Consider the following 15,231-nt stretch of genomic DNA (forward strand, 5'->3'; position numbering starts at 1 on the left):
AACACATTTCTCTCACCTGGTGGACTCCCATGCCCTGCTGCAGCTGTAGCAATAGCAAAAGCAGAAGCAGGAGAAACCGAACAGTGGCTGTTGTCAGCAGTTTGTACTGTAAAGGAAATGGACAGAGAAAAGGATACATACTTTTCATATTTTTCAAGTTACACAACAATAAACCTTAAAATCTTCACTAATGTTTATACTTTGTGAACATGTTATGTTTTCATTGCCAGAGGACTTAATATTAAGGGAAATAAAAACGTCATAATCTTATTTGCAATTTAAGTTTCATATCCAGGTCAGTATAATTAATGTTGCTATGGAAAAAAGTGTCTAAGACACTGGCAAGGTGAGGAACAAGCAACCAACAGAACCAACAAGTAACCAAACAGAAAAAGGAAAAAAAAAAGACAAAACCAATGGTGTAGAAAATCAACCTAACTAAAGATTCATGTTAGAGAGCTAAGCATATTAACCAACTTCTGATAACTAGATTCACATATTTTCCCAGGTCACTGCCTAGGATGAGTACAGTTCTGCACAATTTATCAAACTTTATAGGGGGCGCTGTGAACCTTGCTTCTGACTAGTACTCAGATAATATGGCATTGTTCCCCAGTTTCCAACTCCCAAATCTTGTCATCTCACCATAAACATGCCCAGTAACAGAAGATTACTATTGGTTTAAAATTAAAGTGTCTCAGCAACTTATTAACAGTTGAGAAGACACTGCTCTGGTTTTGTTGTTTTAATCCCAGGCATGAAATAACTGCCTAGAAATCTGGCTTACATGAGATGGCAGCATTTTAAGCGTTCATGGACGTAGCTCACAGCTCTGCTAATGATTTCAAAGAGTCACGTGAGAGCTATTTGAGGAGCTCCATCTCTCGCTCTTCCTCTTCAATTGAGCAGTTTATTCAAATCTTGGAATGAATAATGTGACACCATCTGTAAATATTCAGTGTTATATGAAGAAACAGACACAGTCACTCCCCATTGACAATAATGGGTGTTTTGTATTCCATGATTACATATGGTGCCCAAAGTATGTCCTCTTAGTAGCTGAAAAAAATCTGTCAAGGTCTTGAGAGTTTTGTGAGAATAAGACTGATTCAATATTAGTCTTGAACTTGGGCACATCCTGCTCAAGCTGTACAGAATATTTCATCCTACCAAAGTCCCAATATGCTTCCAAGTCTCTTGTTATTACTATACAAATTAACCAGCGTAATTCACATTCTAACGGCTTTTTTTTAAATACCTGAGAAATAAGGAAAATACAAGCAAAACACATTATTCAAACATGATTCTTTCCTAATAACCTGCAAAGATTACAGCTCTAGTACATAAACTCTTTAAAGTGACTCACAGAGGCAAGAAACATCAGCTTCTTACCTCCTGGTTGACGATAGCGGAGATGACGTGGTGTTGAAGGGGATCTACACGGTGAAAGCTCTGTGGTATCCACTGCCGAGGTGCTTTCAGGGATTGTCCGGTCCACTGACACAGATTCTAGAACTGCTGCTTTAAAAGACAGTAAATGTTAATACTGGCATTATCACTCGTAACTTGCAACTCATTATTAGAACTTTTTATATTATAATTATATTGTACTATATTATATTACGTTATATTTTATTAAAATACATTTATAACAATGTATATTAATGTATCAATTATTGTATTATATTACATTGTATTATATTATATTGTATTATATTATATTACATTAAATTAATGTATTTATAAAGTATAAATATTCTTTGAAAATATCCAAGAGGTCATACAGAACTACAGTATGGGGCTTTAAGATACGCTTTTTTAAAGCAGAGAGTATTAGGTTAGTTTGTCTTAGATACGGAGTGCTTCTGCAGAGATTATAGAGTATGTGGGTGATTCAAGACTCTCAGTTTACAAACACCAAGAGACAGAAAGTCTGCAAATGATCAACTTTGAACAATATGAACTGTACTGCATGACAAAAAAGAGTATGTACATCAAAGGGGGCTTCACTGATGGTGATAGCCATTTGGTGATTACCAAAACTGGTAATGTTTTAAAAATGGCCATTAATTAACAGCATTTATTACCAGTGTTTCAATACCAACCTAATACCACTAAATACCATCTAACACTAAGTTGTTTCCATTTGATCTCTGGTTTATAGTTTTTTAAACAGTGCTGCTTCTGGAAGTTTCCATGAAACTTTTGCATTAACAAGACTCAGCAATAATTATCCTCTGGATGGAGTTAGAAGACTGGGAAAGTTTTGTACCAATGACATAGCCACACAAAAACTCATAAATAAGGAACTTGGTGAAAACCAGCAAGTTGTCAGTTTTAAAAATAGGTTGGATAAGACTGCACTTTAAGTCAGCAGAATATGCAGTGAAATACACATGTATTAAGGATACTTGAACTCACAGGTTTTGTATGAGCTAGGGAAAATAATCCTTGGTGGATAACTATGTGTAATCAAAAACTGCCCAATAAAATGGCCAAACAGTACTGGAGAGCAGATTGCTCCATGGAGGAGTTCCTCTATAAAAGAATAAAAAAGGAATGGCAGAAATACTACTTCCAAAATGAGGGAAAAGAAGCTGATAAAATATATCCTGCATTTGATATGAGTTACAACTGTGCCAGCAGCATAAGCATTGTATATCGAAAAATATATATATAAACAAAAACTTTGGAAAACAAAAACTTTGAAAGCAAACAACAACTTTGGAAGTGGGTGAAGAAGGTGAAATTCCAGGATGTAAATGGACAACATTCAAGGAGAACAACAACCACTATAATACGTCCTGCTGAACAGAATTTGTACGGTTATATTGGATTCAGAGTTAGCCACAGCTGTTTTCTTGGAAATCTAACAGTACCAGAGCAACAGTATTAACCATAAGGGGGTGGTGCCTCCTGCTTAAGTAGAAATGGCATCCTTACCCAGAAAACTTTAAAACCAAAAAAACGCATTACGTATGACAGGCAACGTGCAGATTAGCATTTTGTAGTTCTCCTACTACCCATTTCCATTCCCCTTGTGAGATTTTTTCTTTAAACTTACTCCTCTTCCTCAACATGCTCTATGCAGCTGTGTGACAAAAGGACTTTACCCCACGGAACAGAGCTATATAGCTGCAAATTCCTCCAAACTGAGTGCAAATTGTTCAGCGGGAGATCCCCAAAGGGACTGGAGACACTGCACAGACAGCAATTTAGCATTTATATGAGGTTCTTGGCATTTCCAAATGTTTCTCATGCTGCCCAGATGACACTTCCAGCTTTGATAGACTAGAATGCAAAATCTTAATACCTCTGCAACAATGCCTAGTGCTAACACTAGGTCAGAATAGGTTATTCTTTACTAGTTTACTTTACAGTATATAGCAAAAAACATTACACATAAGCCTGCAGTTACCTGTGTACAATTACTTCTAATGCATGGCCTCTATTTTGGGACATGCTGTGCTATCACGTGGATTTCAATGTGGTTACACTAGTGCACAAGAAGAATTTGTCCAACTCTACATAGTAAAATACTATATTTTATATATATAAATGGTCTGTAATGCTATTCATTTAAAAACATCCAGCATACAGAAATATAATTATTAAGTATAACAGCCAACCAGCATTTTATGAAAGCATAAAGCATGGGCAAGCATAGACTCCTATAATGCTAAGGTGGGCAATTTTTTTTTAAACAAGAGACTACATTCTGTAAAAACAATCTCTCTGTATAATACAACATCAAATTTCTTATTTCAATTCATCAATAAGGAGTAGACATAATGCTACAATCATATTTTTCTTAGTTTATGTTTGATAATCTTCTTCTTCTTCCCTCTTGGGTTGTATCAATTTTCATTGTTACAGTACTTGCAAGTAAAATTGAGCTACATTTTGCTCAGATTAACAGTTCAAATTCCTCAGACTGTGAGTCAGGCCATGCAAGACCTTTTCTAAACATGAATTTTAGGGAAAAAATAGCATTTTTTTTTATTTCCTTGTCTTCTGTTTCGTGTAACAACAATACAAAAAATTACTGTATACTTCTATTCTAGTTCAGAAGACCACCTCTCCATCCCCAAAGAGCAATAAGAAATAGGTGCACACTTATGTATCCTATGAAATTAGAGATACATTCTTGCTTTGCCATATATAAATACAATGATCCCATTGAGGTTTATATCAACTAACTTTAGGCCTCTGGAAGCAGTACCTATTCCAAGGTGCTCTACCCAACCCGTAGAGGAAAGCAGGCATTTGCCCAGGAGCAATTAATCTATATTAGACATCTACCTTCTGGATGGATAACAACCAGGTGGTATGAATCTCACCAATGTACCAAGTGTATCACATAAATTATCTGTTTGGATTAGTGATGAAATCCTCCTGGAAAACTAGCCCTGTTATGTACATGTTAAAGCTGTTACGTGTTTACATCCCTATTTCTTTTTAACTTAATATTTTACTTCCTGTAGTAATGGTACAACTCCAAAATCTTTCACCTCAGGAAACACAACTGGCATCAAGTATTTCCTTCGGCCTTTCTCCTTCACGCTCTGCTGAAGGGAAAATGCACAAGGCCATTCTGCCATACTACTATTCCTACAAGAAGCAACAAAGCGGTGGAAACAGACAACACATCGCAGCCTCTACTAGAGATGAAAGAGAGAGCAGAGTATTTGGTTTCACAACACAACTGATGGTGATCAGGAGAAAAAAAAAAGATGTGAGAAACAACTTCTCAGCAGTAATCTGATAAAAGTCAAGCCTACCTTAGAGACTACCCTATTCATCAAAAGTAACATTCAGTATTTTGTGGGTATGTTAATACCTCTTCGAATGCTTCTCCTCAGCTTGTTACAGAGGTCAACACGAGGGTTCTCCAAGCTGTCCTCAATGGAGCCAGGGCTTTGCTCAGGAGAGGAGGGCCCTTTGCTGAGGTCCAGGGGTACTTTACTACCCGTTGGCGGTGGGGAGGTGGCTGGGCTGTAGGTCGAGGTAGGACTGCTCGCCACAGATGAAGTAGAGAGGTCAAGGGCACCAATCCTTGAATTCAGTGGTGAGGTCAACGACAGTTTTCGGGTTCTGACAGGTGACGAAGTTCTGGAGAGTGACAATGGAGGAGGAGAAGAAAACTTGCGACAGAGATGTGGTGACTTCCCATCAGCCAGGTACTCTCCTCTGTTGTTTTGACTGGTAGCAAAGAATAACTCCAAAGACCTGAGAGTAAGAAACAAAAAAAAGCAACAGATCATAACAAACACCTAGCAGATTTAAGTGAAAACACTTATGAACAAATTTTGTGCAAATATGCATGGCACTGCAAAATCTGTATGACACTTAGTCCTCAAAGCCTGGGCAGAAAGTTGAGACAGACTTACCTAAGAAGTTACGTCATATTTACAAAGGAAGAACTTTCTTCTTAGATTATTTATATAACAGAAAATCATGGTTTCAACAATGCCAACAACAAATGCCAGCATGGTAATTCTGTAAGAAACCTATGACAGATGGGAAAAACCCCAGAGCTCACCTGACGGGAATGGAAGTGAAGGGCCGCCTGTATATGTCTGAAAGTTTTTCCAGTACAACAGCTGCAGTAGTAAATATGCGGTAAGTATGTAGGAAAGTATTCAGAAAATCAATACTTAGAAATCGCAAGTCTGTTAGCCGCTCCAAAAGGCGCTCAACGCTTGCGTAACGGATTTGAGGTACTTTGCAGGAATTCAGTGTTTTGCTGAAGCAGATATCAATGTCATCTCTATGAAGACGAGCATCAGATCTACACAAAGTTAAATTTAGAATATTTTACCAAAGAGGAAGAATGACTATGGTACAGTAGTGATATCACTTTAGCTGCTCCTGTCAACATACAATCACCAAATATATATGTATTCTTGTATTTCATCAACACAAGAAAACTCTTAATCTGTGGCAATACCTGCTTCCATTCAGTTATATTTTATGCCATAACTAAGGGAATTTAAATTTTATTTTTGACAAATACTTAATTTACATTTCAAAGTCTAAGAAACCATTAATGATGCTTAAATTTCTGAAATGGAACAGGAGGCAGAATTGTCCCTTCTTGTCTCTTTCAGACTGTTGTCCAAACTTAGCAGAAGCTAACAAAAGAATAATAGACTGATTGCAATATTTTCTGCTGGGATCTAGCTCTATCTAAAATAAACTAATGGACCCTAGCAAAAGAGAGGAAAATTAACTCCTTACTAAGCTTAAGGCTCACCTGCAAGGTAACACCTGCCCTCAGGCTACAAGAATTTTTTTTTTTTTTAAAAGAAAAAGGGAACAGCATGAAACATCTCAAATTTCAAAGCAGAAACCATGGAGAGGCTTTGTTTCAGTAAAAAAAAAAAAGGACTAATTTTTGTTTGAACATCAAAACAAAAATGAATCATTTACTTAACCTTACTCACAATGGTTTTTTTCCAAATTCAGTTTTGCTTAGTTTTATCTAGTTGAAGGCTTAGTTTGTAAAAAAAGGGGATAGATACTACGTAAAGCATCTTTCAATACTGCCTGTTCTTTTCATTAAAAATGATTGGATTTTCTTAGAATACACCATCAAGATATTCCACACACTTTTACACTGCATTACATAAAAGAAACAACCAAAAAATTCTTCTTTCTTAAGTCGGGTCCTCAGAAAATTGACCTTTTTTTTTATTTCATCCAAAGACATCTGACTCTAAAAGTCAATGTGTGCTAAAAATCAGATGAGTAAAATCTCAGAAAGAGAACAGCAAATTTGTGTCTGTTGTTAAGATCCTGTATGCTTTTTTTTAGAATTAAGATTTCTTTCTCTTGACATTAGGATTCAGACCTTGCTGTACTCTACAATTTGAAAACAGATGAACATATTTTTAACATTCAGCAGGTAACAGAAGTGTTTACACACTGGAGAGTTCCTGGAATAAAAGTGAAGACAATAAAATGCCTTCTTTCCTGGGATCAAAGTTATATGTCCTAACAGTGTATTCACAGATTTTATCTCTTCTTCATCTCTAAACATATACAAAGAGAGGAGAGGCAACAACTACAAAACAGGCATTTGAGAAAGCTTCATGTATGGAGTACATCAAAGAGAGAGAAATGGTCTAGTGACAGGTAACAGTAAGAAAGCAAATACTTCTGTTTCTATCCCTACATTCTATTCCTTAATATTTATATTGCATAATAGTAGGTAAAACTCATGTAAATACAGATCTGTAGAGGATCCAAGATGTAAAATTGTGTTAGAAATTTGGAATCATGTATTGAAAATTGCTGTCTACAAATAAAAATTACTTATCACAATAAATTACTGAAAGACTCCAAGGATGAAGGAAGCAGGTTAATGAATAATGATGTCACCTTGATGTGATCAGTTAAAACTATGAGAGAAAATAATTTTTTCTCAGAAATAAGAGCAACGAAGAGAAGAAAGATTTTGGCCAATACAATAAAATACCTTGGAAAACGATACTTGTCTGCAGTCACCTAAATTGTGAAGACATTTAAAAACACATTCAATAAAATTATGAGTGGTATGACAGAGAAAAGCTAACAGAGAATAAAATTATCCATCTGAACCATAATTGAAAGCAACTTCACAAATAATAGATAAATCTGAGCTGTGATACAGTCCAATACTGTGAATGGAGAGTTTACCATTTTGAGTCATCCCTACCATATCCAGAAAAAGATTTGAAAAGATACATTTTGGGATGTAGAATTAATTCCATTGAACAAAAACAGGGGAAAAAATTAATTTATTTTCTTTTGTTAAAACTTTTATTACAAAAAACCAAGAAGATATTTTATTCACTGGGGAAAAAAATGATGCACTTACTTGATCATATGCGGCACTGTGACTTTAGAGTTTTCTTCAAACACTATGGTCATTAAACCATTGCACCTTATATTATCAATGCACTGTGAAAACAAATATTGAGAACTGTTGAAATCAAAACACAGGGTAAGGAGACTTACTTTCACACTTTTCCTATCTTTGTAGGCTTAAAGCATAAATTTTACAAGGTATGGACTGATTGGTACAAGGTATTTTCATAAATGAAAAGCAGTGATGCAAGAATTATAGTGGACATGCTTTGTTAGTCTTCTGCCTTTGATTTGCACATCTGCAAGTCCATGCATCTTTACCAGCACACTCAGGATATTCAGCTCAGCATCCTTCTTCCCACAGGATTAAGTATTTTGAGTTGGAAGTGAAATTTCCTTTGAAGTTTCTTTAAAACTGAATGAAATTAAATATTTCTAGCATTTCCTGAATGAGAGTTAAGTTTGAAAAATCAACACTGCAAGAAAGTTGGAATACTTTATACACAAACAGATACACTAATACCTTAACCTTTACACTGTGCAAAAAGACCAAAGAGAAATATAACCAGTTGCTAGGAACACACTTGTAAAAACAAATTCAAGTGGTGCTCTTATTGTGAAACATAGCTATGAAGATGCTGTCCAAGGAGCTCCTTGCAAACTCTTACATAAATGTTTTGAGCTAGGTATTAGAAGCTGGAAAGACACTTCTGGGGCACGGTCACAGCACATACTGCTTTAGAAATTACAGGCTGTCCTGTGGCCAGTAGAAGTCTACAAACTAGGGGTGCATAAGCTGTTCTTCAAGCCTCAAAGCAGCTCAGTGCTGGCAGTGCACAGGGGTAGCTCGAAGCCATTTGTACACCATTATCTTCTGGTTTGTACTTTTATGTAGTTAAGGTAACAGAGCACCACAAGCCTTGCTCTTGGAAGTCAGCACAGAATCTGCCAGTGGATCAGGATTATATGGTCTGCCACAAGTACCTGCCACTTAACACGACAGGACTCGTCTTTGTAATGCTGTCTAGTTTTATTTGTCAAGTATCATGCATACATATATATAAAAACATTATTTCTTTACATCAGTAGAAAGGAGTTTACAAAATTATCATATACATTTACCTAGACTTAAAGAATAAAAATAGTCTGCTGGCTTTGGAAGGTCTCGTAGCAAAATAATGACTGACGTCAGATTGGTCAAACAAGATAATCAGAAACTGCTTCAGGTTTAAAATATATCTAACATAGCTATACATTTAAAATATGATCTATGTAGCTGTATGTGTTTTTAAATGCAGGTGTTAAGATTGTTTGAAAAGTGCAGTTGTAACAATTCACATTATGATTTTATCAAATTGTTACCTAAAAGCACTGAGAAAAAAAATCTAATAAAAATACATCATTTCCCCTGTATTAATTCTAAATGTTGCAAAGAAGCCCTTAGCACCAATTATAAAACTGCCTGAGGTAATTCACCACTGTTATCCTCAGTCTGCATAGCCCTAGCATTTACTACCCCCCTGACAGATACTAGCATTCTAGCTAAGGAATGAGTATAAAGGGGATCTAGAGCTGAAGGACAATAAGCTCAAACTAGAAGAGGGGAGGCTTCTTCAGCATCAACAAAACCCATGCATTTTCCATAAGAAGTGTATGGTTTGCATGAAAGGAATATAAATTCAAGAAGTCTCACTAGGAACATATAGACAAATACGACTTATATGTCTTATGCATATATAATTTAATAAGATGCAGAATTCTGGGCACTAAGACTAACGCTGTGAGTGAACAGCAACTACATGTATACTTTTTTTATTTGCAAACATAGAAGAACACATATTTACTAGAAAAATACTTTTTATAGGCCCTTTTTGTTAGCATAGTTTGTATGTTCTCCTTGAGGGTTGTGGACAGGGTTAAAAAGAAAAAAATGCTTCTGGGCAGGCGATTCAGTAATTTCTTATGGCAACATTTCTGCTGGCAATGGGCTCATTCAGAAACACAATCTGGTTTTCAAGAGACCAGTGATCTCAATTGTTTAGAAGTTTTCATGCATTATCTAAATTTTCACCCCAAATTTTCTTTCTCCAGTTATTTTCTTCTTTATTGCTCTCTCCAGATAAAGTACTAAGTCAACTGACTTGATTGCCATTTGTAAACAATGGTACCAATTCATGCCCCAAATGTCTGCAGTCTGCACAGCTTCTTGTGCCCCTTCTTACTCCTTCTTCTCTTTTAAGCTGCTGCTTATCCCCTCAGCATCTCTTGCTTCCCTTCCTATGTAAGGATGGAGAAGCTTTTTCAGCCTCACAATGCTAACAGGTCTCAGTTTTCTCAGGCTTTCACTTACAAGCTTCTGTTAACTGTTGGCCCCGTCTCTCTTCAGAATACCCCTGTCTTCAAAAGCTGGGAGATCTCCCCTTCCTCAAAGAGGGATCAAGGGAGAAACCCTTCTAACTGTTTCCCTGGCAGTCTGGCCAATCCTTTGCTCTCTCAGCCGTACGCAGCTAGTCGTGTTTAATTCTGCGTTCCTAAGACACTTCCAAGCTTTGCAGGCATGCAGCTCAATTCAGCTGTGGAGCTTTTCAGCTCTTCCCCTAAAACCACAGTAGCATTGTTTGAGTGGTTTGGAGGAGACGACCCGACCTTTGGAGGCAGACCCAAACTCTAATCTCTAGTCTACATGGACTGCAGATGACTTTCTCATTTAAATTTATTATTATTTAGGCTAAGAATTTACTTATTCCTGGGTGTCCCGTGTTCCAGGACAGTTCTTAAATGGCCTGGAAATTTCTTCTCCAGCAAATAATTGCAATACTTGTCAGTGGAACAACAGTGGAACAATTCACTGAAAATCCATTTTGTAAAAAATTCCCCAATCAGGTCTGTCTGTAAGATGTGTATGCACTGAGTTGCAGCTCATACCATATTTTGAGATTTTTATCTTCGTATTTTTGTTCCTTTAAAAAAGTTGGTCCACAAGAAAGTAACTCAGAATACTTATTTTTAAGCAATTTCTGCTCATGATGACAATTAATCTGGAGATGTTGCCAGCAACGGTAGCACCTTTAGAAATCAATCACTGATGACTCAAATGCAAAGACAGAATTTTGAGGAAAACATGTAACACTAAGGGTTTTTCACATGTATCACAGCAAATCAGCCCTCAAGAAATCAATATCCCTCTCCTGGATTAGTTTTCAGAAATACAGAATAAACTAAGATCTCAATACAAACAAGATAAAGAACGCATTAAGCTACCTGACTTATATCACTTGTCCATGCAGCTTTCTCCTGTCGTGATGGGGCTAAAAGGACAACAGTAAAAGCAGGAGCATCGGGAGGTTCAACCACAAGCCTGAAATCAAGGTGTCCAAACACTTGTCCAGTACCTTTTGCTTTACAGCCAGAGAGGAGAAAAAAAGTCAAAATGTGAGACTTCAGACTATAAGACAAAGAAAATAATGGTTTCATTTAAAATAGAAGTTACTTTAAAACATCTCTCTGACAAAGAGCAAATCTAACTCAGGATCCAAAACTCATTTTGTTTTTCACATACACCAAATTAAAAAAAAAGCTGCAAATATGCAGGAGTGGGAGTTGCTATACTTTACTTTTAAAGATACCAAATAAGGCTAAAATCCTTTTAATACATCTATGCTGATATACTCTCAGCATACTAGAAGTATTACTGAAATTAATGAAACTACTTCCACAATTCAAGTGCAAAACTTGCCAAAAACTGCAGGATGGAAGCCAAAATGAGTAACAGTAAAATCAGCTTGGGAATGTGTTTTGTTATTTCATTTGAACAAGCTTGCAGTCAAGATCTGTAGGGAGTCCAAGAGAAAAACTTTCCGCTAATTCTGCCAACTCACTCAACCCCCATGTATTTAAGAAACCCAATTATCTGCTTCTTCTTTTAAGGCATATTTTCTTCTTTCTGAGATCCTCCGGGTGAAGTTGTATACAAAAGTCAGCAAATAATTTGTCACATTCCTTCAGCCAGTCTACTTGAAAATCCTATGTGAGATGTCAACAGCAAGAAACAACAAAACAAACCCTTATCAAAGCCAGCATGCCCACTATTAAAACATCTCTTCTACTGAATCAGTTCAATGCTGTATTCCTCTGGCTTTATGAAAGGCGAGAACATATCAATTTGCTCTTATGAAAAATAAACAAAGGGTACCAATTTTAAGAAACTAGAAATGGTAATTACTACAAACAGCTGAATTTAACTTACAATCATCATCACTCGTGTCTGTCTCCTCGATCAATGTGCACTCTATTAAAGACAGAACACCTCCTGTCTATGAAAACAAAGCACATTTTTCACAAATTTTGACATTTGTTCCCATTTGTCATTATAGTTATTTTTAAACTTTGATATACCTTACTTTAAGGTTTTACATTACTCAGAGCTCTTAGGAAGATACATCAATTTCATGATGCACATTTTTCCTCAAGAACTAAAGCTACATAGATAAAATACAGCATTTTTCTTAATCCCACAAATTAATAATATACTTACATGTACAAAATCTCTTTCATTTTTACATGATTATAATTAATCTCACATACAGACTTGTTCACAAGTTTCAAAAAAGGTAACTAGAATTTTATCTTCTCCTGAATTTAAATCAAATACATACAAGATTTTTTTTAAAGGTTCAGTTATACTCTATTTATTTTGCAAAATACTTGAATGATGTAAGGGGTGAAAAGTGAGAAAGCATACAAACAGTTTCAATAACCTCTCGGAAATGTCTTTGTCAAATTAAAATTCTATTCAACATAATCCACTCTGTAAACTACCAACATCTCTTTAATCACAAGCCAACAGTATGAAAGCCTGATTCTCAACAAATATAACTAGAGTATTCTTAGAAGAGGTTTCAGTTTAAGAGAATGTGCTGTTCAGGAAAACAGAATTGACTTTTAAAATTAATTTTATTAGAGCTCTGGAAAATATTCTTTGGTAATTCCATGGGGTTGTACTGGCTGATTTACGGACTGAAAACTGACTTCTATTCAGTGCTAGCTTATACAAATAGACACGCCAATGTCTTGTTTTTAACTCCCAGCTTATTAGAATTACACGGTTCTAGAAAAAAAATTGTAGTTAGTAAGAACTTTGGCTGAATTCTATTATTTGCAATGAGAAGACAAAGCAGTTAACTTCTGTCCATCACCTCACTTCTGTTTATAACAACACATGCAAATCTCACGTTAAAGCCATAAAATAATAAAATATTGAAAATTCACTGAAGCTGTGTTTTCATTTTGTAAACTGAGCCATAATTTAAAATCTATACCTTAAGAAGGTGCAGTTTTCCTCCTGAACTTCTTGTACAAATTAAAAAATGTTTTGTAAATAAGAAGCACTGCCTTTCTCCTTCTTTCTTCAAAGATAATGATCCCAGACGAACTTTACTAAGTTTCCCCCTCTCAACTGAAGGGACTTGAATAAGGGAACCTGATAATAAAGATGGAAAATTTACTGTTCTGTAGTAATATTTAGTAGGCACATTTGGAGTGTTAATGTATTGAATATTATGATATTAATTAATATAACTTTTCATTCTAGTAAGTATCAATAAACATCAGCATCTCTTTTAAGCAGAAGTTGATCATCATTTTTTGCACAAGTTTGCTTTGTTTTTTACAATAAATAGAGTCAAGCAAGTACAGTCTAGACTAATACTTATGTACATGGCAGGATTAGATCTTGGGCAAATTCTGTTGCAATTTAAACACACTAATAGCACATTGATCAGAAAATGAAGCTGAACAGCAAACTGCACTTTTGACAGCTGCAAGACTTGGAAAAGATAATTACTTCCAAGCCAAAGAGACAGAGGATGAAAAGAACAGGTTTTGAAGGAAAAGAGTTTGTGTATGTGTGTGTGCCTGTGTGCAAGAGAGATGGAAATGAAGCACATATTGCTTCTTCTTATCTCATACTGCATAATTTTCAGTGCTCCACAGCTCATCTAAAATGTGTTACCAGTAAAACACTTCTGAACTAAATTGAACCTCATTACATAAGTCTGAATTTGTGCTCTGCAGAACTCCAGACTGGGGACAGCTTTGCTTCTGTGCTGTTTCATGCCTCAAAACCAGCCTCTGACCAACTTTTCTAGATTGATATCACTATGTGTATCACTTCCAAATTTGGATCTGGAGTTAAATTTGGTAGTGAAGTGCAATTCCTCTATATATTGAAGGGAAAGAATTTATGACACAACTTGCTGTTACCAGACAGGGCAGCCAAGAGACCTCCTAATCTTATTCCCACACATCTATCCTTACTATCACCCTTAGACTGCCTCTCATCTTATTCCAACATTAGCTAGCTAATAGAGCTAAACCAGCAGGAAACTAATGCTACAAAGAAGTAGCTGACTTAGCTCCCTGATATGCCTCAATGCAAGGTCAAAAAAGCACCAGTGATGATGCAAAGGAACTAACAGCAGCAGAACAAGCATGAGAGGCTAGATACTGGCTTGCCTCTTTGAGAGGCAACAAGATATTGGACTCGCACAGCTATATCAAAGCTCCAACTAGAGGCAGCGTCTTGACACAATGCAAGCCTGAAAGAATTATCCATGAAATACTAGATTAGTATTTCTTACTCTATATTGTCAAAAAAATTATCTTGTTCAAAGTTCACATACACAATCTTAAACTAACAAACAGAGAAATTAAGGTAACTGAGAAGGCTACTCTTTATCTACATTTTTCTACACTTAGCTCCCTCTGTATATTTAATTAATTAGCCTTAAGTTGTTAATATATTTGAAACTTATACTGTCTGGCATAGCAAAATATACACCAGTAAATCTGCAACGGAACAGTGTTCTTTGACAGCCAATTCACATTTAAACTAAATGAGCACTACGTGATTTGTGTCACTGCAACAAAACAGTGAAGTTATACTCTAGAAATTTGCAAAGTTCTGGAACATTTTTTCAGTTCACTTAAATTCTGACCAAACCCCATAAATACTTATTGGTTGTACATTTCCCCTGGACAAGACAGCCTACCTGCCTCAACTGTGAAAGACAAGGAGACCATTCTTGTGTGTTGGATCGGTGACTTCCTATGTCACACTGACAGCCCTCTATGTCCCATTACAAGGCCAAGGAGTGTGTACAAAACAATTTGCAAGTAACTTCCCATCACAAAATTCTCAGGGTCATTTTTCTCCTGAAATTCCCTCTATACATTTAGGGTCACAATATTGAATCTGTACATTTTGTTTCTGCTTTGCCTCTTGGAATAACAGTATCTAAAAATATTATATCCTTACAGATACAGCTTTACAGGTAGCTTCTTCCCCCTCCCCCCCCCCCCCCCCCACTCTCGTTTTTGATT

At 36.1% G+C, this 15,231-nt stretch overlaps 1 protein-coding gene across 2 annotated transcripts in view; it reads right to left on the reverse strand.

Moving 5' to 3' along the window:
* The window catches only part of RASGRF2 (Ras protein-specific guanine nucleotide-releasing factor 2), a 126,073-nt gene that overhangs the window by 47,207 nt on the left and 63,635 nt on the right, over positions 1-15,231 (reverse strand). Inside the window, exons 10-17 of one of the 2 annotated variants that reach the window (XM_010578069.1) lie at positions 13,170-13,330; positions 12,098-12,164; positions 11,113-11,249; positions 7,862-7,944; positions 5,543-5,791; positions 4,841-5,229; positions 1,393-1,518; positions 17-106 (exon numbers count right to left, since the gene is read on the reverse strand). In XM_010578069.1, coding sequence (XP_010576371.1) covers positions 17-106; positions 1,393-1,518; positions 4,841-5,229; positions 5,543-5,791; positions 7,862-7,944; positions 11,113-11,249; positions 12,098-12,164; positions 13,170-13,330 — 1,302 coding nt within the window. Of the gene's footprint in view, positions 1-16; positions 107-1,392; positions 1,522-4,840; positions 5,230-5,542; positions 5,792-7,861; positions 7,945-11,112; positions 11,250-12,097; positions 12,165-13,169; positions 13,331-15,231 lie in introns of both variants that reach the window. The other variant, XM_010578068.1, reaches the window with a different exon arrangement.

The sequence above is a fragment of the Haliaeetus leucocephalus genome, unplaced genomic scaffold (assembly GCF_000737465.1).
Source record: "Haliaeetus leucocephalus isolate CR32 unplaced genomic scaffold, Haliaeetus_leucocephalus-4.0 Scaffold598, whole genome shotgun sequence".
Lineage (NCBI taxonomy): Eukaryota > Metazoa > Chordata > Aves > Accipitriformes > Accipitridae > Haliaeetus > Haliaeetus leucocephalus.